At 53.4% G+C, this 25,422-nt stretch overlaps 1 protein-coding gene across 1 annotated transcript in view; it reads left to right on the top strand.

The window, feature by feature from the left end:
* The window catches only part of SND1 (staphylococcal nuclease and tudor domain containing 1), a 436,722-nt gene extending 423,363 nt beyond the window's left edge, over positions 1-13,359 (top strand). The window contains exons 18-24 of the mRNA XM_003806046.5: positions 2,124-2,265; positions 5,492-5,615; positions 6,478-6,547; positions 7,719-7,832; positions 10,254-10,457; positions 12,605-12,649; positions 12,761-13,359. Coding sequence (XP_003806094.1) covers positions 2,124-2,265; positions 5,492-5,615; positions 6,478-6,547; positions 7,719-7,832; positions 10,254-10,457; positions 12,605-12,649; positions 12,761-12,826 — 765 coding nt within the window. The 3' untranslated portion in view covers positions 12,827-13,359. The remainder of the gene's footprint in view (positions 1-2,123; positions 2,266-5,491; positions 5,616-6,477; positions 6,548-7,718; positions 7,833-10,253; positions 10,458-12,604; positions 12,650-12,760) is intronic.
* Positions 13,360-25,422: the final 12,063 nt, after the last annotated feature.

Raw genomic sequence — 25,422 nt, forward strand, 5'->3', positions numbered from 1 at the left:
TTGTGGCTATCCCCTGGCCCTTTCACAGGGAAGCCCACAAGCTAGATACCCACTTCCCCACATGGGCAGGAAGGCCCTTGAGGGATTAGGGCCTCTGTCCTGACTAGAGGCAAAGCTGTGGGTTAAAGTCCTGCTGCCTGCCTCCTCCCCTCTGGCCAGCCAGGGCTTAGGGGACTAGAAGCAGCAGTGTGTACAGAGGTCTCTGGTGATGGGGACAGGTGTTAGGGTATCAGGAGCCTGGAAGGTGAGAAGGGGTCAGGAACTATTTGGGTAGGAGGCCAGACCCCATACCAGGGGCCCACAAGCCCAGCCATAGAAGGCACTGCTTGATGTAGGATGGTGGAAAGCTTGGGCCTGGGAGATGTCTCAGTCATTCCCCCATAGCCGCTCCTTCTAGTGGAAGAACACACGCTCAGGCCGCGTTAAAGGCAGAAGTGTGGGGTCTGGGTTGACCCAAGGTGGTTCCAGAATTCCAGCATTCCTGCCTTTCTGCTGTGTCCTGAAGCTCCTGAGGAATCTGCATTTCAGCTGAGAGAGAAGAAAGGGGACCCAGAAAAGTTTGACCAATGTCAAATGGCAAGTTCAAAAACAACAGGGACATAAGTCCTCATCTCCCTCCCCACCCCCCACCAACAAACAGCTTTTTCCTCCTGGTTGGTGGTGTTTTCTCAGGGATACCTAGTCAATGCCAAAATGCCCCTGGAAGAGCTGTAGTGCCAGGCTGCCTATGTTTGAATTCTGATTTCACTACTTCTAGCTGCAAGCCTGTGTACCTCAGTTTTCCCATTTGTAAAACAGGGATAATACCAAGACCTACTCAAAGGGTTGTTGTAAGGACTAAATGAATTAATATTTGGAGAATGTTTAGAATGGTACCTGGCACCTAATAAGCACAGAAGTTTTGGGCAAATACTTTTAATCATCCTTATTCCTGTGTGTGTCTGTGGGACCCCACGCGTGATCCATTCTCTGCACTCTCCCACCCACCCTTCCTGCTGCTCAGCTGGAAAGCCACCTCCCTCCCCTTCTCTGACAGACCTCACCATTTGGATAATCTCCTGGCTGCAGGATTGGACTTGACACGCTGTCGCGTCAAATCAGCTTCTGAGCCACTGCAGCCCTGACAGCACAGGGCTTGGGGAAGGAAGGGAGAGAGGGAGGGGTGGAGAGCGCATGGCCCAGCTTCTGGGCTGAGGTCAGAGCAACCTGCTGGAGGTGAGGAGGATGGAGAAAGGGAAAGTTGCTGAGCAGAAGCATTCTTGGTGAGCTCTTCCCCAGCCTAGGGCTGTGGCTTGGACTGCTTCAGGAGCACCAGGAGCCCTGTGACAGCAGGAGGTCCTGCAGAATTCAGAGTGCCCTGCAGAGTGCCACGGGGAAGGGAGATGGGGAGCTGGAGCAAGAGAGGTGCGGGTGGGAGGAGCCCAGAGCCAAAGAGTTCATGAAAGCAGGGCTCTCACACTCGGACGTGCATGAGATAGCCTGGGATCTGGTTTTGCTCTTTTTTACTCTCTGGGATGCTCAGAACAGATTGTAATTTGGTAGGCCTGGGGTGGGATCTGGGGCCTGCATTTTTAATAAATTCCCTTGTTGGTTCTGATGCCTGCCAGAATTTGAGAACTGCTAGATCAGAACTTTAGAGAACCCACCTTTCCCCTCTGAGATAGAGGGCTTCAGGGGCTCAGCCTGGTGTGAATCGAGTGCCCCACAGTCACTCGCCCAGGGCCGATCCCATTTGCCCGAAACCCCTTTCCCAGTGTCTTTTTTTTTTCTTCTTTTTTGAGACGGAGTCTTGCACTGTCGCCCAGGCTGGAGTGCAGTGGCATGATCTTGGCTCACCGCAACCCGTGCCTCCCAGGTTCAAGCGATTCTCCTGCCTCAGCCTCCCAAGTAGCTGGGATTACAGGCGCCCACCATCGCACCCAGCTAGTTTTTTGTATTTTTAGTAGAGATAGAGTTTCACCATATTGGCCAGTCTGGTCTTGAACTCCTAACCTCGTGATCCACCCGCCTCGGCCTCCCAAAGTGCTGGGATTACAGGCATGAGCCACCATGCCTGGCCTCCCAGTGTCTTTTATGACTTCACTTCCTCGCCCTCTTCTCACCTCTGCCGACTGAACGTGCAGGTCTGGGCCCACTATGAGGAGCAGCCCGTGGAGGAGGTGATGCCAGTGCTGGAGGAGAAGGAGCGATCTGCTAGCTACAAGCCCGTGTTTGTGACCGAGATCACTGATGACCTGCACTTCTACGTGCAGGATGTGGAGACCGGTGAGTGCTCAGGCCGCTGGCTCGTGGTTCCTGGCTTGGTCCAGCTGGCGCTGTCTGGGGGTAGGGGGCCTCTGCCCAGTGGGTGGGAGGAACAATGCGTAGGCAGTCCAGGAGCCTCCCCTGAAGAGCTCACATTGCCGCCCCTGTCTCCCTGCCTTGTCCCACTGCTCCTCTGGGCTTGGAGTTACTTCAGGAGCCTTCACATGAGCCCTGGCTTGGGCTTAGGCGTGGAGGTGCTGCCGGACAGGTCCTCTGGACGCAGGTGAGATAACCAGGTTTATCTGGGTGGAGCTCTGAGTCTCTTAGGTGATTGTTTGTTCCTACATACCCCTGGCTATGCTGGGCAGGATGATTTGTAGCCCCCAGAATCTGTCAGGCACCAGCCAGGCATTGCTCAGCCCCTTTCCCTCTGGGGGAGCAAGGAGTGGTGCTGGGTTTGTCTCTGCTGGGGTTTCTCCTTCTCTAGAGGTTAACATAGCCCTGAGTGATAGCCAGTTTCCATGGAAACAGGCAGCGCTCTAGGGGAAGACATCCCCGGGCAGTCTCTGAAGGACCTTCTCCTCCTTCCGTCCTGAGTGGTGTGCACTGTGGCCAGGGTCCCCTGGGCAGAGACCTGGGGTTTCTGGAGGCCAAAGGGCAGGAGAGAGCTCTGGCAGCCGCTAGCCCGACTACACCTCCAACCGCTTACGCTTTCCACCCTGACCTCCCTTTTCTCATGGCCACCCTGTGCAGGGAAACAGTTGAGTTTGGAGCGGAAGGAAAAGCTCTTAGAGCTGCCTCTGGATCCCAGGAAACAAATCATGGTAGGCAGAGGTGGACAGAGGGGGCTGGAAGTGTCAGCAGCACTTGGGCAGTCCCCCAGATGGCAGGACACAGCTCTGCCCAGCCTCCTCAGCCCACCCCAGGTCCGCTCCAGCCCCGTCTCAGCCACTTCCCTCTAATGCTGTTTCCCAGGCAGCTGCCTTTGTGGCAGTGTCATTTCACCAGGAAAAACTTGACCATTCCTGGCCCTGGGCTGGCTGTGCTTGAAAAAGGAAAAACGCGAGGGGGAGGGGTAGAGATGGAGCCCACGAGCCTGCGGGATTAGGTTCTCTTGAGGTCAGCCACAGTCCTGCTGAAAGCTGCTCCAGCAGTTGCCTGAATGAACCGGGGCGGTGGCCAGCCTCTAGGGCTGGGTCATGTGACAGGGAAGGAGTCTTGTAGTGGTGGTCTCAGTGGGAACAAGAGCCGTTCCTGGGCAGAGGAACCAGCTAGAATCCACCACCCCAAAATCCCCGCCAGCCCCCCAGAGAACTTGAGCAAAAGGATGCGATCACTCCCAGGCAGGCTCTACTCAGCCTCTGGGTCCTGCTGGGAAGGACCCGCCTTGACTCAGAACAAGCCCCTGAAGTCTTAGAGAGCAGAAATCTGAGGCAGAAAACAAGAGAAAAGAGAAAACCATGTGTCCTTAGAATGCTGGAAGAGAAGGGAGTGAGGCCCTTCCTGGCAGGCCACCTGGGGATTTGTGGTGGGCTCCAGAGAGGAAGGCCCCTGCCCTCTGGTGGCTCCATGGTATCCATGGAGATGAACCTCAGGATCCACAGCCCCCTCTCTGCTGAAACCTTTCATCCCCTCTTGGGTGGCATCCTCTCACCCTGTCTCCCTTCTTTCAATTAGAGTCTGTCTTCAAGAGGGATCTGACGAAAACATTGCCATTAGCTGCAAATGACCAGTGAGGCTCTGTAAGGACCTCCCAGAGGGCTTTGCCTGTTGGCAGGAGGCAAAGTCCTGCTTCTGTTGCCTTGGAGCAAAAAAATGAAAGTAGACCAAGTTAGGGAGGAAGCTGTCTGTCAAGGCTTCTTAATCCCTGGAATTTCACTGTCTATGGCAAGGAGCACTGTCTAAAGAGAATTATAGAGGGCTGACCACTGGGTAGGGAGAGGGGCGGCTGCTACCTTCAGGCCTCTGTCGTGTGGATGCAGGACCAGCGGCCTCTGCAGCAGCCTAAGAGTGGACATAACATCCCTGCATGCTTATGCAGAGTTTGTTTTCAATGCAGCTGAATTATTAAGCACCCTGCATGCATTGGGGATTCTACCAGGCTTTGTGCAAGTAAACAGAAAGAAGTGAGCTATGCTCTATGCCCTGAAGGAGCTCACAGTATAGTAGCAGGGAACTTATAAGGCTGACTGTGGCAAGTGTAACAACAGACATATGTTGCGCCCTCCTTACAGCACTGCCTTGGGCCCTGAAGATAAAGAGAGGAGCCCCACACTTAGACCACAGATCCACAGTCACCCTCCTTGCTTCTGAGATGGAAGGGGCAAAAAAGGTCTGAGACTGAGCTAGAATCAGGGCCAGAAGGGACTGATGCCTCCCAGAGTCAGGGTGGGAGAATTCTACAAGGAGCCAGGGAGAGAAACTGAGTAGGCCCTGGGTGTTGCTAAAACAGGCAAAAGCAGCAAATAAGCAGCAGGACCACTGACCCAAGGTCAGAGTGCTTAGGGAAAGACAAGGCAGGGAATCCCTCCTCCTGTGGCGCAGGGGCCCTGAGTAGCAGGGTGGGACAGTACAGCCCCAGCCCAGCAGCACTGGAAGTCCTGTTCAGCATGTTTCTTGCAGGGTGACAAGGGTCAGAGGGGCCAAGTTTGAATAATACTGAGGCTCTAGGCCCTGATCCAAGAATTCCTCCCCCATCTTCCATGGCTTCAATTCTGGGGCCTTTTCCACGGTGGTGTGGGGCCCATCCTTCATCCCTACTTTTGCCCCCTGAAAGGCAGTGGACAGTGGCTTCTGTCAGTTACCACCTCTGTGGCCCAGGCCAGGAGCTGGCCTTGCAGCAATGGGGTACGGGCTGGCCAGCTCTCACCCTGGAGGAGGCTGTTTGGCATTGTCCTTGCTCCCTGTCTACTTTCTTTCTCCACCTCCTTAATCAAAGCTCAGGCACATCCCAAGGGCTCCCACACCCTGGGCCAGCAGACTGGAGAGCTGAGATGGCAAGGCTGTGTGTGCCTTTAAGGCCCAACATGTCAGCAAGTCACCAGTCCCACTTCTGAAGGCAGATGGCATGAAACCTCTGGAGTGGGGACCAAGAGGGCTTCCCCGCATGGGTTGGGGACAGAGCCAGTGCTGCAGTGCCCCCCAGAATTTTACATTGAGCTCCCTCCCCAACCACTCCCAGAAAAACCCTGCTGAGCCGTCGAGGAACCCAGCACCCAGGTCTCACTGTGCTCTTCCTCCCTGGCAGGCACCCAGTTGGAGAAGCTGATGGAGAACATGCGCAATGACATTGCCAGTCACCCCCCTGTAGAGGGCTCCTATGCCCCCCGCAGGGGAGAGTTCTGCATTGCCAAATTTGTAGATGGAGAATGGTAAGCCACTTGGAAAAGCAAGGCAGAATCTTGAGCAGGAACGATAGCAGGGCTGTCCTCAGGCCTCGGGTGTTGCCTTAGCAGTCTGGTTTCCCCAGCTGGTTAATGATGGCCCCTAGCAGCTCTCCTGGGTGTCCCTCTTCATTGCCCACAGCCCATCTGGGGCCTCACTCTGGCCTGTGCACCCCTGCAGTCCAGCCAGACAAAGTGGCTCCTTCCTTGTCTCCTGGGGGATTCCAGGGTGGGAGCCCTTGCTGGCTGGCTGGCTGGCCAGCCGGCCAGGCTGTCCAGCACACCCCTCACCCCACCCAGGAAGAATGATGTTACAGGGGGCTGAGGTAGAGGCTGGGCTACAGTAAGCCTAAACCAGCTGCCCGACCCTCTTCCCCGGCTGTCTAGGACATGAGCAGCAGTGCTCACAGGCCGGAAGAAGGTCGCTGATGTGTAATCTACCAAGGGAGGGCCCATGGCCTTCCCAGGGTGACGAAGTGACTTGGATATGTTCCCTGCTGCGGCCTCCCAGACAGATCTGCTGGCTAATTACAGCTGCTGTTTAGTGCACTGGGTTTAAACAGCAGACATCAATCTAGTCATTAGTCTTGTTGCTTTATGCCCCAAGGACACATTAATCTGCTCCACATGCTCCTTTCTCCCTCTTCTGCTCCCAGCTATGCTCTGATTCCATTAGGTGGTGACCACAGTGGCCGAGGCTGGGCCTAGATGGAGTGCAGTTACTGTCCCCTGTGACACCCGTTGAACCCAGGCAGGGAAATGCTTTGCCCCTGCCCTGCCATTGCTGAGGCTTTGGGAGCCCAGAGTCCTCAGGGCTGTCTCTTGAGCTCTGCCCATGATGCCATTGCAGGTACCGTGCCCGAGTAGAGAAAGTCGAGTCTCCTGCCAAAATACATGTCTTCTACATTGACTACGGCAACGTGAGTGTTGGGGACCAGAGTGTTGGAGGGGCTATCAAACACAGCAGCCCCCGAGTCAAATCCATCTGATCTCTCCAAGGTCCCTCTGAGCTTACCAATAGAACAATGAGCATTGGGGCATCTCTGCTGTGCGTGTAACAGGCCAGGCCCCCTCAGTGACCTGGCAAAACTGGGGTCTATGACCAGTGGCTGCAAGCACTGATAGGTCCCGCATCCAGACCCCACGGATGAGTGTCCAGCCACACCCACAGTTCCTCTTCTGCCTGACGTCTCTGCAGAATGGGGGCAGGGCCTCTGTAGCACATGGAGGGCCTTTACACCCACAGTTCCTGGTGTTCAAGCCAAACTGGGTGTTTGTTCCATGCGCTAATCCCCGGCACATCCCCAAACTCAGGCTTGCTGGGAAGGGACAGTCACAAGGTAACAGTGACTGACTGGCACCCTTGGGAGAAAAATTTCTCTGGCTGGGCCTGGGAGTCTGTTGACAACTCCTGGGAGGTTCTCTTGAGGAACAGCAGCCAGCTGGTGAGAAAACTGTCATTCAGGAGGGTGACGCTCCCGAGTCATGGCTCTGCTTGTCTGCGTACCTCCCATGCCTTCCTCAAGTACTAGGACTGAGGATCTGTTAGTAGAGAGCCCAGAGTTGGGCCATGCTCCCAACCCATCTCCTGGGAATACACAAAGGAAGAGGTCCTGCCAGACAAGGGTGAACCCAGATGCCTGGGCCGGAACCACAGGCAGGCCCGGTGACCACAGGGATACTTGTCTTGGTGTGCTCCCCTAGCCAGCAGCTGGAGCACCTCCTGGCCTGTGGGAACGTAATCAGGGAACCCATGTCACAGACAGAAGGGCATTGGGAGGAAATGGAAAAGCGATTAGAGTCCAGTTATACTGCGATTGTTTTCATGGGAACCACTAGGTGTGCCAGCACCAGGCCCAGAGTGAGGGTATGAGCCACAGCTCCCCATCTACTGCTGGACCAGCAGGGCACGTTCTCTCCAGGCTTCACCCACTGGGAAGCCTTTGTACATTGCAAAGTGGAACCAAGTCATGGGATGAACAGGGTGGCCCAGAGTTAGCATTCCCAGAGGCCTGGCCACAGAGAGCTGTCCTGTGAGAGAGCAAGGGGGCAGCGAGTATGTGACATGTTGGCCTGCTGCTTCCTCTGCAGAGAGAGGTCCTGCCATCCACCCGCCTGGGTACCCTATCACCTGCCTTCAGCACTCGGGTGCTGCCAGCTCAAGCCACGGAGTATGCCTTCGCCTTCATCCAGGTGCCCCAAGATGTGAGTCTGGAGTCTTCCTCCTTCCAAAGGGGACTGTCCACTGACACTTAGCCGCTGCTGCAGCCCTCATGGGCTGACAGGAGAAGATGGAAACTATGACGGTCTCTTAGTAATAGTACTCAAGAGATGGGAAGTTGAGGAAGATGCCACCGAGGAGGTAGTATTAGAGCATTCCAGCTAGTTCATAGAAGCAGGTAGGCCAGGGTGCATTTGGACAAAGACTAGACCACCACAGCTGGATCCCAGGGGGCTTTTGGGCAGTGGCAGGAGGTGATCAGGCGGTGGCAGGAGGTGAGACGGGAAAGGGCTTAGTGTTGTGGGCTTGTCTACCCTGGCAAGGAGTTTATTCTTTGTGCTGTATAGGCAGGAGGAATGTGGCACCATTTCTAGGAGAAGTGTGACATGGTCCAGTGTGTTTCTGAAAGTTAGTTCTGATGGCACAGTGAACAGAGGGACTAGAATGAATGGGTGGGAGACAATTGTAACAGGCCAGGCTAGAGACAAAGGTGGTGCTGGGTTTCTTATGTGTGGATGTGTTGCTGTTGGCCAAGAAGAATGAGAAGGAGCGAATTTGGGCAGTGGGACCTCCAGGCAGCCTTACAGTTTTCAGTTGGGGAGTGAGATGAGACCTGGAATTTATGGGTCTGTGTAGTTAAAACCATGCGGTGTACAAGATTGCCCAGATTGAGTATGTGGAAGGTGTGATGGGGAGGAGAGAGAGTGTTAGGAAGTGCTGGGGTCCTGCCATCTGAGAACAGGAGCCCAGAGGCAGCATATGCAGCCAGAAAGGAGAGAACCCATGCTGAGGGTCGTGGATACCCTCTATCCCCAGAAACAGAAAGCCAGTCTACAATGTCCAGATCCCCCGGGAGCTCAGGCAGGTTGAGGCTTCCCAGGGGCTGCCCTTGGCTTTAGCTTTGAGAAGGTGCCTGGTACCTGGAGTGAGAGCTGCGTGATCACCATGGTTGGCACTGTCACCAGATAAAGGGTGCAAATGAAGAATAAGCAAATTTACTCTTTACCTTTTCACAAAGTTGCTGAAGGTCAGGAGAGATGCAACAGAAAATGCTGAAGGCAGGTATCACAAAACACGTCGGTGAAGACAGACATGTGGAGTCAGGTGCAGTGGCTCACGCCTGTAATCCCAGCATAGGAGGCCAAGCAGGGAGGACTGCTTGAGCCCAGGTGTTCAAAACCACCCTGGGCAACATAGCAAGACCCTGTCTCTAAAAAAAAAATAGCTGGGTATGGTGGCACACGCCTGTACTCCCAGCTAGTCCCAGCTATTCAGGAGACTGTGGTGAGAGGATCGCTCGAGCCCACAAGTTCAAGGTTGCAGTGAGATGATGGCACCACTGCACTCTGGCCAGTCCCTATCTCTTTTTTTTTTTTTTTTTTTTTTTTGAGATGAATTCTTGCTTTGTCGCCCAGGCTAGAGTGCAGTGGCACAATCTCGGTTCACTGCAACCTCTCCCTCCCAGGTTGAAGCGATTCTCCCACCTCAGCCTTCCGAGTAGCTGGGATTATAAGTGCCCGCCACCACGCCCAGCTAATTTTTGTATTTTCAGTAGAGACAGGGTTTCACCATGTTGGCCAGGCTGGTCTTGAACTCCTGACCTCAGGTCACCCACCCACCTCGGCCTCCCAAAGTGCTGGGATTACAGGCATGAGCCACCACACCTGGCCTAGTCCCTGTCTCTTAAAAAAAAAAAAAGACAGAGACACAGGATGTCATGGGCATAGTGCACTGGAGCAAGGTCCTGCTGGAGGAAGGAAGTGAAAGGGCACCAAGTGTAGGTGAGCTTTGAGTGGGAAGAAGTCACTTTTCCTCGGAGACACAGGGCAGGTGGGTGGGAGCACAGGGTAGGAAAGAAAGGGGTCACTTGTAAATAGTCTCTGGCTGAGGGCAAGGAAAAGAAAAGGGGAAGGCTTCCTATCCAGAGCCTGTTTCTGCCTCCCTAGGGTTCTTTCTGGTTTGTGTTTTTTGTTTTTTTGGTATTTTTTTGAGGCCAAGTCTCACTCTGTCACCCAGGCAGGAGTGTAGTGGCGCAATCTCGGCTCACTGCAGCCTCCGCCTCCTAGCTTCAAGCGATTCTCGTGCCGCAGTTTCCCAAGTAGCTGGGATTACAGGCATGCACCCCATGCCCAGCTAATTTTTGTGTTTTTGGTAGAGATGGGGTTTCACTGTGTTGGCCAGGCTGGTCGCCAACTCCTGGCCTCAAGGGGTCCACCCACCTCAGCCTCCCAAAGTGCTGGGATTACAGGCATGAGCCACCGTGCCTGGCCAACCTCACTAGGGTTCTCTGGGGAGAAAATTACAGGCCCCTGCTGGCCAGACTTTCTTGGGAGTCTATGGACAGGAGCTGGGGCCCAAGTGGTTGTTTTCTGGCTTGCTCTGACCTGAGTGTGTCTCTGCTCCAGGATGATGCCCGCACGGACGCCGTGGACAGCGTAGTTCGGGATATCCAGAACACTCAGTGCCTGCTCAACGTGGAACACCTGAGTGCCGGCTGCCCCCATGTCACCTTGCAGTTTGCAGATTCCAAGGGCGATGTGGGGCTGGGCTTGGTGAAGGAAGGGCTGGTCATGGTGGAGGTGCGCAAGGAGAAACAGTTCCAGAAAGTGGTACGTGATGTGGAGAGGCGGCCCCAGCATTGCGCCACCACCCTCACAGAGAAAGGGACTGTTCCACAAGCCAGGAAGGGAGCAGGGAATCCACCATCCTGCTGTTCCTGCTGGGGAAAGATAATGGATTTGGGTTTGTTGGCGTTTTTTTGTTTTTGTTTTAAAGCTAATTACATCCCAAATTAATTGGCTGCGGGTTTGGCTGAGAATGCAGCTGCAAACTAGAGCGGAAAGCTTCCCTCCCCATGTACCCCCAGGTGACAGGCGAGAAAGCTTTGCCAGGGGCGATGTGGAGAGGGTCAAGGCCTGTCCCTCCCGCTCTCCCAGTCTCACTCTCCAACAGACAGCTTCCAAGTCAATAACCAACTCCTAACACCCAGTGCCACCCCGAGCCAGAGCTGTCGAGGAGGCAGCACCAAAGGGCCCAGAAAGACTCTGCCACACAACCCTCTGGCTATTTGGAAAGCCCCTTGGACTTGGAGTCCTGCCTCCACTGTTCTGAGAGGAGAAGCCAGCCTCCTGAGCCCCATCTCCCTGCTTATGAAGTGAGGGGAGCACTAGCTGCCTTGCCACTTCTCAGGGCTGATCGTGACAATCAGTGCGCTCGTACCTGAGAAACAGCTTGCACTGAGCAGCCTTTGGTGATTAGCTTTGGGCTCTGGATACAAGGCAGCCCCTTCCACCCAACACTATACATTTCTGAGTCCCTCTCTACCCTTTCACCAAGCAGCCACTGAGGCCCTATTGCAGACCAGCCCTGCGTCCCAGCTGGGCTGAATCAGCGAACCATCCAAGAGGGCCAGACTTGGGGAAGCTCAGGCCCCTGACAGAGCTGCCGTCTCCCAGCAGAAAGTGATGAGAGGGCAGCAGGATGTGGCCAGCTTCTCCCTATGTTCCTTCAGAGACAGGGGCAAGAAAGGCAGGGCATGAAAACCAAACACTTTCCTCCTCTTCATCTCTCTTCCATTCACCCACTGCTCTCCCTTCTCCCAGCCCTCCCGGCCTTTCCTCTCTCCCCACCGCACCGCAAGCCCACATAATGTGTCGGTGGCTGTGCAGGCTGATGACTCACTGGAACAAGACACCCCTGTGGACTGCCACTGTGTCTCAAGAGAAGCCCGACCCCTAAGCCCCTCTGGAGAGACCCCCACTTTCCTTAGGAGATGGCTCCTAGGAGGTCAGCTTCAGCCTCCCTATAGAATTGGATATCTTATTGTACCCCATATGAAACTGCCCATAATGCCTCTGCTATCTAGAAAATTCCTTCTGCCGCAGTCCCTGAGATAAACACCTAACATGCTCATTTATTTATTCATTCTATCAGCAAACATTTATTGAGGGCCTACAGTATATCAGTGAGCAAGAAACAGCACCCCTGCCCTGAGAAGCTTACATTCAAGCATGAGGAGACAACAATTACAATGAACATAATAAGTAAATTAAATAGGATATTAGAAGATGATAACTGCAGTGAAAAATAGAAGTGGAATCCAGGGAGTCAGGAATAGGAGGCGAAGGTTGTATTTGTATTGCTCTTGTTTGGTTTGGTTTCTTTTGAGGCCAGGTCTGGAGTACAATGGCACAGTGCCGGAATCACGACTCACTGCAGCCTTCAACTCCCTGGCCCAAGTGATCCTCCCACCTCAGCCTGCCAAGTACTGAGACTACAGACATTCATGGGCCACCATGCCTGGCTAAGTTTTTTTTTTTTTTTATAGAGATGGGGTCAGCCTGGTCTTGAACTCCTGGGCTCAAGTGATCCTCCTGCCTTGGCCTCCCAAAGTGCTGCAATTATAGGCATGAGCCACCACACCTGGCCTAGGTTGTAATTTTAAATGGGGTTGCCCGAGACCTCATTAAGAAGGAGATACTTTACCACAGACCTGAAGCAGGTGGGAGAGGTAGCCAGGAGGACGTGACCGGAGGAGCGTTCCAGGCAGACAGAAGAGCTAGTGCGAAGAGTTAAGGGAAAAGCCAGGAGACTAATCTGATTGTGTTTTGCGTTTTACTCTGAGGGAACTAAGGCTCCATTGGACAGGCTTGAGCAAGGGAGAGCTCTGGCGCTTACCTAAGCATTCTGCAGGGTCCTGCTGGCTGATCATTTGAGGGCAACTCTGACCACTCCCTTTCTTCTCTTGTCCCTCCAGATCACAGAATACCTGAATGCCCAAGAGTCAGCCAAGAGCGCCAGGGTGAGTTCTTACCTTGGGAGCCCCCAGAGGGTACCGAGTTGAGGGGTTTGGCCCTCTGAGTTCCGGTGGGTCCCATATCCCTGAAGAGCTATTGTCTGTTTTTTCTTACAGCTGAACCTGTGGCGCTATGGAGACTTTCGAGCTGATGATGCAGACGAATTTGGCTACAGCCGCTAAGGAGGGGATCGGGTTTGGCCCCCAGCCCCGCTCACGCCAGTCCCTCTTCCTCTGCCGGGAGGGTGTTTTCAACTCCAAACCCCAGAGAGGGGTTGTAGATTGGGTCCAGCTTTGCTTCAGTGTGTGGAAATGTCTCATGGGGTGGCATCGGGGCTGCGGGGTGGGGACCCCAAGGCTTTCTGGGGCAGACCCTTGTCCTCTGGGATGATGGGCACTGCTATCCACAGTCTCTGCCAGTTGGTTTTATTTGGAGGTTTGTGGGCTTTTTTTTAAAAAAAAGTCCTCAAATCAGGAAGAAACATCAAAGACTATGTCCTAGTGGAGGGAGTAATCCTAACACCCAGGCCGGCCGCCAGCTGGCACCTGCCTCTATCCCAGACTGCCCTCGTCCCAGCTCTCTGTCCAACTGTTGATTATGTGATTTTTCTGATACGTCCATTCTCAAATGCCAGTGTGTTCACATCTTCGCTCTGGCCAGCCCATTCTGTATTTAAAGCTTTTGAGGCCCAATAAAATAGTACGTGCTGTCTGCAGCCCTTATTGATCACAGTGTGGTCCAGAGCATGGAGTCTTGGCAGCTTCACCCAGGAGGAGACCTGGACACTTGAATGACCCCCAAGATAGTCATCCAAATGCCTGGACATTCTCCCTAGAAATAGAGCCAGCTGGGGAAAGCAAGGCAGATCTTCAGAGTCTGAGCAAGCAACTCCTGGACCCAGTGGGCACCACTTGGCACCATGGCCATCATGCAGGAGGCTACAGGTCTTTTTTGACTTCTTGCACATGGCTGTTTTCAAGGACCTTAGAGAGTTACAGCAGCTTGGCCAGCAGCACCCAGGACAATTTACCCACTGTGAATTGCTGGGTCTGGCCTTAGGCAGACCCTGCCAGATCCCCAAGAAAGGATTCAAAAGGAATCAGCTGAGAGCAATGAGGTGATTTCCCTAATTCCTGCTGTGTCTGGGATAGAGTGGGTTAGAACGCAGGCCCCTGGTTCCTCTCTGGAGAACAGAGCTAGGAGGGCCGGCTTCTCCAAGAGGGACCCAGGTCCCAGGTGAGAGGCCTGTCTGCTCCAGGTTAGCCATTGCTCATGTCTGACTTGATAAGCTCTCCCCAAAAGTCCTCAGGTAGAACTGGCCCTGGAGCTCAGAATCCTCAGGCTGCGTGTAGCCCATGAGGGAGGAGCCATGGTGGTGTGAGGCCAGGAGTCCCGGGGAGAGAAAGTCAAGTGTGAGAGTCACCACTCCCCACGCCCATGGTGTCCAGCGCCTCATTATTCCTCCACTGACGGCATTACCTGTGTGCCCCCGCCCCTCCCTGGCACATACTTTGGTGAAACTTGGTGGCACGTCTTTCTGACAGCCCCACATCCCACCAACGTTCTGATCTGGGGTGATGCTCCAAGCTGCCATATAAAATTGACCCTTTGATCTTGGGGGCTACAGGGACAGTCAGTGGAGGTGGTAGGGCCTGGCTGGCTGGATCTCATTCCTCAGCTGGAGGTCTTGCCGTAACACACACTTGTTCTGGCCAGGGCTCTTACGGGGTTCTCATGTGTGCTGCTTATACTCAAGGTGCGCTATAGTTAGGTGAGGGTAGGAAGAACCAGGGAGGGGCCATGGGGAGAAATGTTGAGTCAGTTCAACTCCAGAAACACTAGTTTCCCTTGGTCCTCTTGGGGACTCACAGTTTCTACTTGCAGCGCCTCCGGCTTAGCCAGAACAAGCGCTTATACAGTCTGAATCAGACCCTTTATGGTCCAGTAAACTGTGCTTCCCTTGACTACATGCAGCCCCTTAGGGGGCCCAGGAAGTCAGGAGGGGTGTGGATGATGACTTGGTGTGAATCTCTTCATCATCCCCATTCCTGGAGAAGCTGTCCCGCCCCCAGCAGAGAAGCACACTCTCACCATGGTCTCTGATTTTATTTTTATCCATCAAGAAGAGAATGCCCATCTCACTTATTTCTTGACCTCAAAGGTGCTTCTGGTAGGGTGCGATGTGTATTCACAGTGAACACAATCGGCAGAGGGCAAGATGCCAGCCCGCTCTTTTGTGAAAGGGTCTGAAATCATCTCACGGTCTTCACAGTTGCCTTGGTTACATCTGCACCCAAGGATAAACCCTCCTTAGTTTTCCAATTGAAATTATGCCTGAGCCTTCCCACTTCTGATTTTTTTCTCTGCCAAGGCTGGTTGAGACAAAGGTCAGATCAGTCACCAGGCAGGAAGGCGCTACCGCAGCTTGTCTGGTTTTGACCCCAACTTGGTGTTTCTCTCGGTATCACATCTGCCAAGTTCCTGAGGTGTGACCTGGATAGGGCTGGGACCAGGGTGAGGCAAGCCATGCGCCAAGGGTGCAGATTTGAAGGAGGCACTCACAGAGTGCGCACACATTGGCATGTTCTATTTTCATCTGTAGCTGTCCACTCAGCACCAGCCCTTGCACCAGTAGCCAGAAAAAGCTCTCCACAGGTTCCTCCCACTCCCCCTGAGTTATAAAACTTGCACCTTGGCCTCAGGATTGTGGGTTCTGCTTCTCCATCCACCTTTCCTGTTGAATAGTGAAGTCTCTTGAGCACCTGTTATCCATCCATTTAGGCTTCCTCCAAGCAGGGATTAAGACCCAGATAGTGCCAAGCACAGTGTTGGGTCCAGTGAGTGCCAAGGTCGTCTCTCTGGGCTCTCGAGGAGGCAGCAGATGCCATGCTATCTATAACAAGCCACAGCAGTGGGTGGTGCCCTGGGACTTTAAGGGACAGAGGCCCTGGCCCAGGTGGCTGGGAAGTTTCCCAGAGGAAAGGAGAAGAGCTGGGGCTAGCAGATGGTGGGAAGGCATCGCTTATCTCTGGGCAGCTTGAGGAGTCTCCTGGTCTCCGAGGGTGGATGCAGCAGAGCCCAGGGCTTGAGAAAGCCACCAGGGAAGTATTGGTGGCTGAGACTCCTCCGCAGCGACCTCATCTCCCTCCTCTTGCTGGTGGACAGGATTAGTAGCGAAGGCGGGCAGTGGAGAGAAGGGCTCCCGTGACTGCCTCCATTTTATTTATTGGTTTGATTATTTTTGCGTCCTGGGGAGAGAGTGGACCCCGTTTTTTGCATTAGCCCACATTGGGAAGCAATGGGGATGGGCTAGAAAGCTGGTGCCTCAGGAGTGGTTATTGATGTCCTAATTACAAGAGGATGCTAATTTAATTTGAACCTAATTACAGTGCACTACCCTGGGTGGCATGTGTTTTAATAATTAACGTCCTTCAGATGCGTAGGAGTGTAATAATATTTACACTAGGTTGGCCAGCAGCCTGTGGAGGCGGGCTGGGGGCCCATACACCACCTTCTCCCTGGACAGCTTGGCTGTGAGCAGGTGGGGAAGAAGGCACATGAGTCCTGGCTGGCGAGTATCTTGTCATCCTTCCCATGTAACATGCTTGGGCCTCATTTCCAGCCACTTCCTTGACCCAGCAGGCAGCTTTGCTCTGTGGGGCACCAGGCTGGAACTCTGGAATACATCAAGACTGGCAGGATCAGGTCTCTGGGCTCCAGCCCCAAACCCACCTCCCCAACCCCAGTCTACCACACAGGGATGTTTCTAGCCTCCTCAGCCTGCCTGGTCCTATCCCGGGAAGGGCTTGTTTAAGGGGGGAGTTTAGGAGGGAGGAAGGAGAGCTGCTTGGTTTTTCTTCATTCCTGTAAGGGAGGTAACATTTATAAGGAAATAGACACATTCGAAAAGGTGCACAAATGAAAAGGGTACCGCTCAAATACAAAGTGAACATTACCCACATAAACAGCACACACACCAAAAAGCATCAGCAGCCCCTCATGCACCCCTCCATAGCCGCTCTCACCCCCAAAAGTAACCCCTCTTGACTTCTATCCCAGTAGATGATTTTGGCCTATTTTGTTTGTTATGTTTTTATGTTGATTTGTTTTTCTTGGTTTGCGTGGCTTTACATTTTACATAAGGGGACTCAAACCATATGTATTCTTATGTGCCTGATGTCTTCCACCCAGCACACCTGTGAGATTCATCTGCGTGGTTAGGTTCATTTTAGCTTGTGCATTTTGTGTGGTCCATTGTATGAATACACCACTCCTTGATTATTAGAAGTCAGACATTGAGCTGTCTGCTAGGGCTGTGTCAGGCCCTAAAGGAGAAATCTGCTCATCCTAATTATGCAACTGGGGGCAGAAGGTGACATGAGATGAGAAGGGGAAGCAAGATGACGGGGCAAGGCAGTTCCGTCCCCAACAATCCCAGAACAGTGTGCTTGTCTGTGTGACCCCTGTGCCCAGCCCTTCTGAGCCTCCACAGGTAGGGAAAGGGCCTACCAGCAAGTCCAGAAGCCAAGCAGAACCAGGGGCTTCAGAAATGGGCCATGGGCACTTTGGTGTCGCCACCAGCTCTCACTAGGCACTAAGTGTGGCTGGCAGGCCAACTACATCAGAATCACCTGGGGTGCTCATTAAAATACAGCTTCCAAAAATAATGCCAGAACTATATTAGGAGTGGTGGGGGGGTAAGTGAGCTGAGTCCTCCTCATCTGTCATAGCAGGAAGACAATGGGTAATGTCTGAAGTTGATAAAACAAGAACTAGCTTATTATTTAGCAATAAGATAGTAACCATCAGATCAAAAACATGATTAAACGTGGTTGCCTGTAGGTAGCACACTAGGGATGGGAAGCGCTGCTTTTTATTATAATCTCTACTATCGAATTTTTTAACCATTTGTGAGTGTTTTCAGTGGTCTTTTTACATTCATTGTCATGTAAATATACATGTATCTAAGTGCCACTCCAGACCTACTACCCCAATCCCCGTGGGGTGGGGCCTGGGGATCCACTTTAACAAGTTTCCTAGGTGATTCTGATGAGTTCTCAAGTTCAAGAATTGGCTATCACTGTCCAAACTCATTTTATAGGATGAGAAGGGAGACAAAGTGACTTGCCCAAGGTCACCCAGTTTATTAATGGCAGGGCCAGGAATAGAAAACAGATCTCCTGGCCCCAGGCCTATGATTTTTCTCTCCGTCATGGCTTTCGCCTTGGAGGGTATCCATCCCAGCAGGCCTGGCCCTCGGGGGCCTGCAGGGTGAGCTGGGGTCCCAGTTCAGACAAAGGAGGCTAGGGTGTCGTTGCACAGGGCGGAGGAGTGACTCCTGTCACGGGCCCAGAGCCCTCAAGCAGGCAGATATTTCTAACCACTGCATGTTGACAGTGCCCTGGATTTCTGCAGATCCATTGCAGGAACCAGCACATGCAAAAATGGGGCTGCTCCTGTGGCTCTGCCAGCAGCAACATCTTTGAGGTTTCTTTCCCCAGGATGGGAATGAGTCTGCCCTGAGCCATCCATAGCCCCTGAACATTCAGGCATTTAGCATTTCCTGAGCTGCTCCAGGCACTGTTCTAAGGGCTGGGAGAAAAAGGGAGAGTTATCTTTGGCCTCGTGGGGCTCACAGTATACTGAGAACAGATGTTGGTGATAGAAAGACCTAATTGATGTAATTGATGTATGTACAAATGCTGTGGCCTTAGCTTGTGGAGTTGACAGTGGCCATGCCCCATGACCCAGCAATTTCCTCCTGGTTCTGTGGCCAGGGGCTATTTGCATGTGTTAAGAACAACCCACCGGCTGGCGCCTGTAATCCCAGCACTTTGGGAGGCCGAGGCGGGCGGATCATGAGGTCAGGAGATCGAGATCTTCCTGGCTAACACGGTGAAACCCCGTCTCTACTAAAAATACAAAAAAACTAGCCAGGCCTGGTGGCGGGCACCTGTAGTCCCAGCTACTCGGGAGGCTGAGGCAGGAGAATGGCGTGAACCCGGGAGGCGGAGCTTGCAGTGAGCCTAGATCGTGCCACTGCACTCCAGCCTGGGCGACAGAGTGAGACTCCGTCTCAAAAAAAAACAAAAAAAAAAACCCACCAGGACCCATATGCAAGAATGGGCACTACAGGCATGGCAAGGTATTCACACAATGGAATATTACTCAGCAATGAAAATGAACTGTAGCCACACAAAGCAAGGATAAATCTCAGAAATAATGTTGAATGAATAAAGCACATCTCAGAGAACTTCATATCATATAATACTATTATTCTAAAGCTCAAAACCAAAAATACATTGCTTAGATATACATGTATCTAGGTGATCATTTAATTTATTGTCCAAATAGGGATGTTTTTGCGAGCAAAAAGGAACACAAATTCTGACATTTGGACTGCAAGTGTAAGTTGACACTATCTCCAGTAAACTGGGACATGTGGACACCCCACATATATGTATATAAAACATAAAAGCAAAGGGATGATAAACACAGAAATCTGGGTGGTGGTCACCTCCAGGTGGGGCAGCGGACCCCAGGGGTGAGATAAGGAAGGATGCTGGGGAGACATAAGTGACTGGGAATGTTCTGTGTGTTGGTCTGGGAGGTGGGTCTGTAGATGGCTATTATATTATTAAATTAATAAAGTGTAGGAACTCAAAGGAGAAAGCTCTTCCAGGGAGGTGAGGAAGGTTTTGAGGACAGAGTGACAACTTCAACAGTTTACCTGATAAACAATGGGTCTGGTTGAGGGAACTCACTGAGCAAAGCCCTCTCATGGCTGGTGGAGCTCTTCTCAGAAGGCTCTCTGCATTCCAAGTCTAGCGTGTGGCCACAGAACTAGGGACTTTGTTCTCACCAGCCCTGGGCACTGACTAGCTGAAGCCCCACCCTTTTGGGAAAAAGCAGCCATCCAGGACAGGGAGAGCTGACCAGGCCTGCACGAGACACTGACTTCAAGGTACCCTGCTCACTTCAGATTAAAATGTAAGTTACGGGAAGTGCACAGATCTTAAGCATATGTGGATTTTTGCAAATTTATATAGTGAAGCTACCATTTGGATCGACTGTAGAACATCAGCATCCCTGAAAGCAACAACTTTTACCCCTATCACCATAGTTTGGGCTGTTCTTGGTGCCCTGGCACCAAGAACATTCCTTAAAAATGTTTTTTAAAGGACATTTTTTCCCTGAAATAGTCCTGACAACATGATGGGACCATACAATCTCTAGGTATCTTTGCCAGAGTGCCTGTGCCTGGGGCTTGAATTGACACAAGGTAGGATAGGGGCTTCAGAGTCCCTACCCCCCCAACCTCTTCACAGCTGCCTCAGAACCTTAGGCAAGGCCAGCAGGAGACAAGGGTCCCTCACCCTGCTGCCTGAGGGCCTTGGCTGTGTCTAGCCAGGCAATACAGACCTATTATCCCAGCTCAATCGAGTCATTCTAGGCCCTGGGCCCAGTCACTGCTATGGATCAGGTGATATTGATGCAATTCAGTGAGCAGGCAGCTTCAATCTATAGGAGTCATCTGGGCCTGGGAGATAGGCCAGCTCCCCCTCCACTTGGGCAGATCTCACTCTCCTGCAGCCACGTGAATGCCACAGGTCTAAGACAGATCCTGTGGTGTTAACATTTTGTGTTCTCAATTACGTGGAACAAAATGAGGCCAAAGCTACTTACGGTTATTCTAAATGATACTTCTGTTTGGCTTCGCAATGCGTTTACATGCTTGACTCACCTGTGGTCAGCAATCTCAGCCTCAGAGATTTCACAGTAGAGGAAATGGTACTGATGGAGCCAAGTCCGCCCTCCAGCCCACTGCAGAAACAACCAAGCCTGAGTTGGCGGCCTCCCTCCAGCCTGTCCTAACACATGCTCAGGACAGGACCTGACCAGTGGGTAAGGAGTTTGGGTTTCAAAGAAGCAGAACCATAGGCTGAGTTCAGAGACTGAATCAATAGATAGATAGATGTCAGACAGACTAGTAATTATCAGGCCAAGTTGGTGCTGGTCAAGAACTTGGCCATGAGATTGATCTCAAGGAGTCAGTGGTGGAGGATATGGTTGGTTCTGAAGGCAGACGGGCTGAGCTTGAGTCCTAGCGTGCCGCGTGCTAGCTGAGTGCCCCAAGTGGGCTAATTAACCTTTCTGAGGCGGTTCCCTCATCTGTAGACTGAAGAATAAAAGATAAAAATTCCTACATCGTAAGGTTAATAAAAGAATTCAGAGGCCAGGCGCGGTGGCTCAAGCCTGTAGTCCCAGCACTGGGAGACCAAGGCGGGAGGATCGCTTGAGCCTAGGCATTTAAGACCAGCCTGGGTAACATAGTGAGACCCCAGCTCTACTTTTTTTTTTAATTAAAAAAATAAAAAAGTAAAGGGATTCAGTGAGATTTGTAAAGCACTTTACACAGGGCCCAGCACAGATTCTGTGTTGAGTGTTTGCTGTTATCACCCAGGGAGGAGGGTGCAGGCATGGAATAACCTCTCTGCTCTTGAGAGCATTGTGGGGTTGGGGCCAGAAGGGAGTCAAGGTGTCAGGAGATGGGGGGTGGGGAGGCTGAGATGACTGGGCTGAGTCTCTGGCTGTCCAGTTGTGGAGTGATGGGAAGCAGGAGTCACGCACACCCAGGGCAGGGGGCTCCATCCCTTCACCTTGCTGGCGTGGAACTAGTCCTGTAGCTAAGGTGTTCAGCGCATGTGCACTGAGTACCTGTCGTGCCAGGCACCATTTGGGTGCTGAAGTTACAGAAGCAAACAGCACAGAGCTCCTGGCTGCATGGACTAGGGAGAGGACATATGCCCATACTCACCTGGCATGGAGGACACCATGCCTAGCCAAAACTTACACATAGACACTTTGCCTCAGACCTGAAATCTGGATTTAGACAGCAGAAGGAAGTTAGTGGTAGGGGTTGGTGGGGGTGTGTGTGTGTGTGTAGATGCCTCTTGGAGGAGCCAGTTCTGATTCACAGACCTGAAAACCAGCAGCAGAAAATGACTCCTCCCTGCTGATGTGGGTGTAGTTCTGGAGAAAGTCCTGTGCTGGGGCTGAGTGGACCATGGGCAGGGAGTGGGGTGGAGCAGAGGCAGTGCTAGGGGGCAGGATGCTGCAGTGCACCCCACCCACCATGGGAAGCCCCGAGATGGAGTTTACTGGGGCCTGGATGCAGGGGGAGCAGCCAGTATCACAGCTGCACTCCTGCCTCGACTCCAGCACATAGGCCTCACTGGCTGTGAACAGGGAAACACGAGTCTCAGGTTCCCAGGGAGCAGAGCTGGAGCAGAGCTATGCAGAGGGAGCCCTCCAGAGTCAGGCGAAGGGCATCATGCCAGGCAGGAAGTATTAGCACTGATGTGGGGGCACCTCCTAGGCCGTCCTCATGTCCACTGTGTGAGTGGTACACAGTGCATGACAGTTGGGGACATTCCCATTTGACAGGGTGACAAACCAGAAGAGGTGGGTGCCTGATTCCAAGTTATACAGGGTGTGAGGAGATAAGGCGTGAGCTGCACAGAGGCCACCACGATGAGCCACTTACATGACCTTGACCCCTAGTGAGAAGGACCCGTGTGGGCAAAGACAGATCTGAAGCTGCACTTTACTCAACAGCTGGGGAGGGCCGTCTTCAGAGGGGGCTTCACAAGGTGCAGTCGCACAGGCACTGGGGTTTGCAGGGAGGAGGATGTCCTTGGGAACTAGCCTGGCAGCCTTGTCTCATCTGGCCTGATCTGTAGAGGGCAGCTCCCAGGGGGGAGACCCGAGGCAGAGATCACAAATAGTGCCATGTCTGATCAATTGATAGTGGCTCCCTGGGGTGCCCTGCAGTCAAGGATTCTAAGGTCATGCCAGAAAGTCAGCTGTAATCAATTATTAATGTCTACCAAGGGTGTGGGAAAGGGGGATGGTCATGTGTGTCCCATATATTTGCCATCCTGTGTCAGTGCTTTCATGGGAAGAGGGTTCAGGAATCTTACTACATCAAAGTAGGGGGCACTTCCACAGCATCCTTGACGCAAGTATCCACTTCTGCTTGCAGAGAGGGCTGGAAACTCCCTCTCAAGGAAGTGGCGCCCAAATCAGTTCTTACCTCGTTACTGCTATCGTGTTCCAATTGCAAATACTGTTTTGCAGTTCATAAGCAGAGTTAAACACCTACTCTCTGCTGGGCACAAGGGACCCACAGCTGAGCCAGTCAAGTCCCCTGATACTATCTGCAGATACTTGAACCTGGTAAACTTCAGTGAGACCACTTTTCTTGGGGAGAGGGAGAGGCCCCTAAAGGCAGGGACAAGAGAGTTCTCCAGAAGCAGGAAGAGTTAAGGCCCTGAACCTGGAGGTGGCTCCTTGGGCATTTCCTGAAGACCAAGCTTCCATTTTCCTCTGGTGCCTTCCAGGCCAGCAGGCCCTGGAGCAGCGCTTCTCAAACTTTAACTTGCTTGTAAATCATCTGGGGATCTTGTTAGAATGCACATTCTCCTTCAGTAAGTATGGGGCAGGGCCAAGAATCTGCATTTCTAACCAGCTCCCAGGAGGTGCTTTGGGCCAAAGGACCACCCTGAGGAGCTATCCCCTCCCCAGCCCTTTCAGACCAGAGGCTACCAACAGGAGGTAGTAGGTAGAGAAGCCCACCTGGCTCCCACAGAGGGCTCCTGGGTGGTCTGACCAAGGCCTGAGTTTGGAGGCAGGGAGCAAACAAGACTCATGCTACCTAAAGCCAGAAATATAAGGGAAAGAGCCAGACCCTGGCACAGCTCTGCAGGAGAAGCTGCCTGAGGAGAGGGGCTGGGGCTGAGGCTGGTGAAGAATCTCTGCTCTAGGAGCTCCAGGGCCAACATAGAGTGCAGGCAGAGCTAAGCTCTGGAGTGTAGGCTCTCTAGACTGTACACCTCCAAAATGATCATGATGTCAGCAGCAGCTAAAGATCTGTGTGCTCCCACAGGGGGCTAAGCACTTTATGGGTAGTCTTATCAGGGAAGGACCCTTCCCCCGGTTTTACAGATATCCTCTGGAAGACAGGCCTAGAGTCCAGGACTTGCAAGTATTCAATAAATGATTTATGAGTGAATGAGTGAATGGCTAAAAGTGCAGCTGAGTCCTGGCAGAGGACATGGGGTCCCACCCAGAGACAGGCAGAGAAAGTTGAAGTCCCAGGATTGGAGGCCGTTCTTCCTCACCTCCCCACCAGGCCCAGGCAGGGCTTGATCTGAACGGAGGCCTGGGAACCTGTGGCCAGCCTTTACTTGTTGGAAAAGAGCAGTCCTTAAGCTCAATTGCTCCAGGTTGATGCTTCCCTACTTTTTTTATTTGTTTATTTTTATTATTATTATTTTTTTATTGAGACGGAGTCTTACTCTGTTGCCAGGTTGGAGTGCAGTGGCGCGATCTCGGCTCACTGCAACCTCCGCCTGCCGAGTTCAAGCCTCAGCCTCCTAAGTAGCCTCCTGAGTAGCTGGGACTACAGGCGTGCGCCACCACGCCAGGCTAATTTTTTGTATTTTAGTATAGACGGAGTTCACCACTTTGGCCAGGATGGTCTCGATCTCCTGACCTCGTGATACTCCCGCCTCTGTATCCCAAAGTGCCGGGATTACAGGCATGTGCCACAGCGCCCGGCCCCTAGTTCTTTTTAAAAAACGCTAGATCCGTCCGCTGCGCTGAGTGGAGGCGGGGCAGGCCTCCGTTCTCCAATTGGCCTTATTGTGCCGGGCTCTGTGCCAAGCACATCACACGCTGTATCCTGCGGCCAGGTTGCTGTGGTCCAGGGTCGTACCCTGGTCCAAGGTCGCAAACCGAGGTGGGACTCCGATCCGGCAACCACGCCCATGGCCCGGAAACGGCGTCCCCTGAGGCCCAGGAGAGGCCGGGCGGTGAGCGGCTGTGGAGCCAAGCGCGGGCAGTGCGGATGCTGCCTAGGGGGGAGGCAGCCAAGGACGGAGGGCGAGAGGCGGTTCTTCCAAGGTCACCCTCTTCCGGGTTGCGAGCAAAGGTCAGGGGATCCCGGAATGGTTAGTGCAGGAGCTTCTCTGTGCCTTCCACGTCCTAGATCCTCAGAGCCTCAGAAACGGAGATCATCGTCCCCACCCCCATTTTACAGATGAAGAAACTGAGCCAAGGAAAGGAAGCGACTTGGCCAAGGTCGGAGAGCTCATTCTTTGCAGGGCGGGGTTTGGAACCCGGGGTCTGGCTCTCGGCAACGCGCCCTCGGCCCGCAGCCTCCTGCCCCCTGTGCCCCGCTTCCGCCCCCAGCGCAGCCGCAGAGGGGCCCCCCCTCGACGAATACACTCAAGAGCCCGACCGCGCTGCTGAAATCGCGGAGCTCGGAGCCGCGGCTGGCTGAGCGATCGCGGTTCCTGGGCTGCGTGCGCGCCCCTTGGAGCTGAAAGGAGCGCCAGGATCGGGGGCGCTGCACCGGGCTGGGCCCCTCAACGCTCGCAGACCGGGCCGGGCTGCAGCTGGAGACGGCAGCAATCCCGGGAGGTCTCCGGGCCTCTTCAGGGTGCGTCCAGGAGGCGGGTTCCGTGCGACGCGGCGCAGCCCACCCCCCCCCCCCCACCCCGAGACCGCTTAACTTCGCGGGGGCAGCCTCGGGCGCTCGGAGACGCGGAGGCCCAGACTGCAGCCTCTGGATGCTGGAAGCCCAGACTCCCTGGGGTCACCGGCTCTCCCGCCACCCCAGCTCCAGAGAGTCCCATTGCTTCACCGTCCGGAGCTTAGTCTCCTTGTTCCTCTACCAGTCCCTCCCTCCGCAGGTCTCTGGGGACTTCTGACC

This window comes from Pan paniscus, chromosome 6, assembly GCF_029289425.2.
Source record: "Pan paniscus chromosome 6, NHGRI_mPanPan1-v2.0_pri, whole genome shotgun sequence".
NCBI classification, from domain to species: domain Eukaryota; kingdom Metazoa; phylum Chordata; class Mammalia; order Primates; family Hominidae; genus Pan; species Pan paniscus.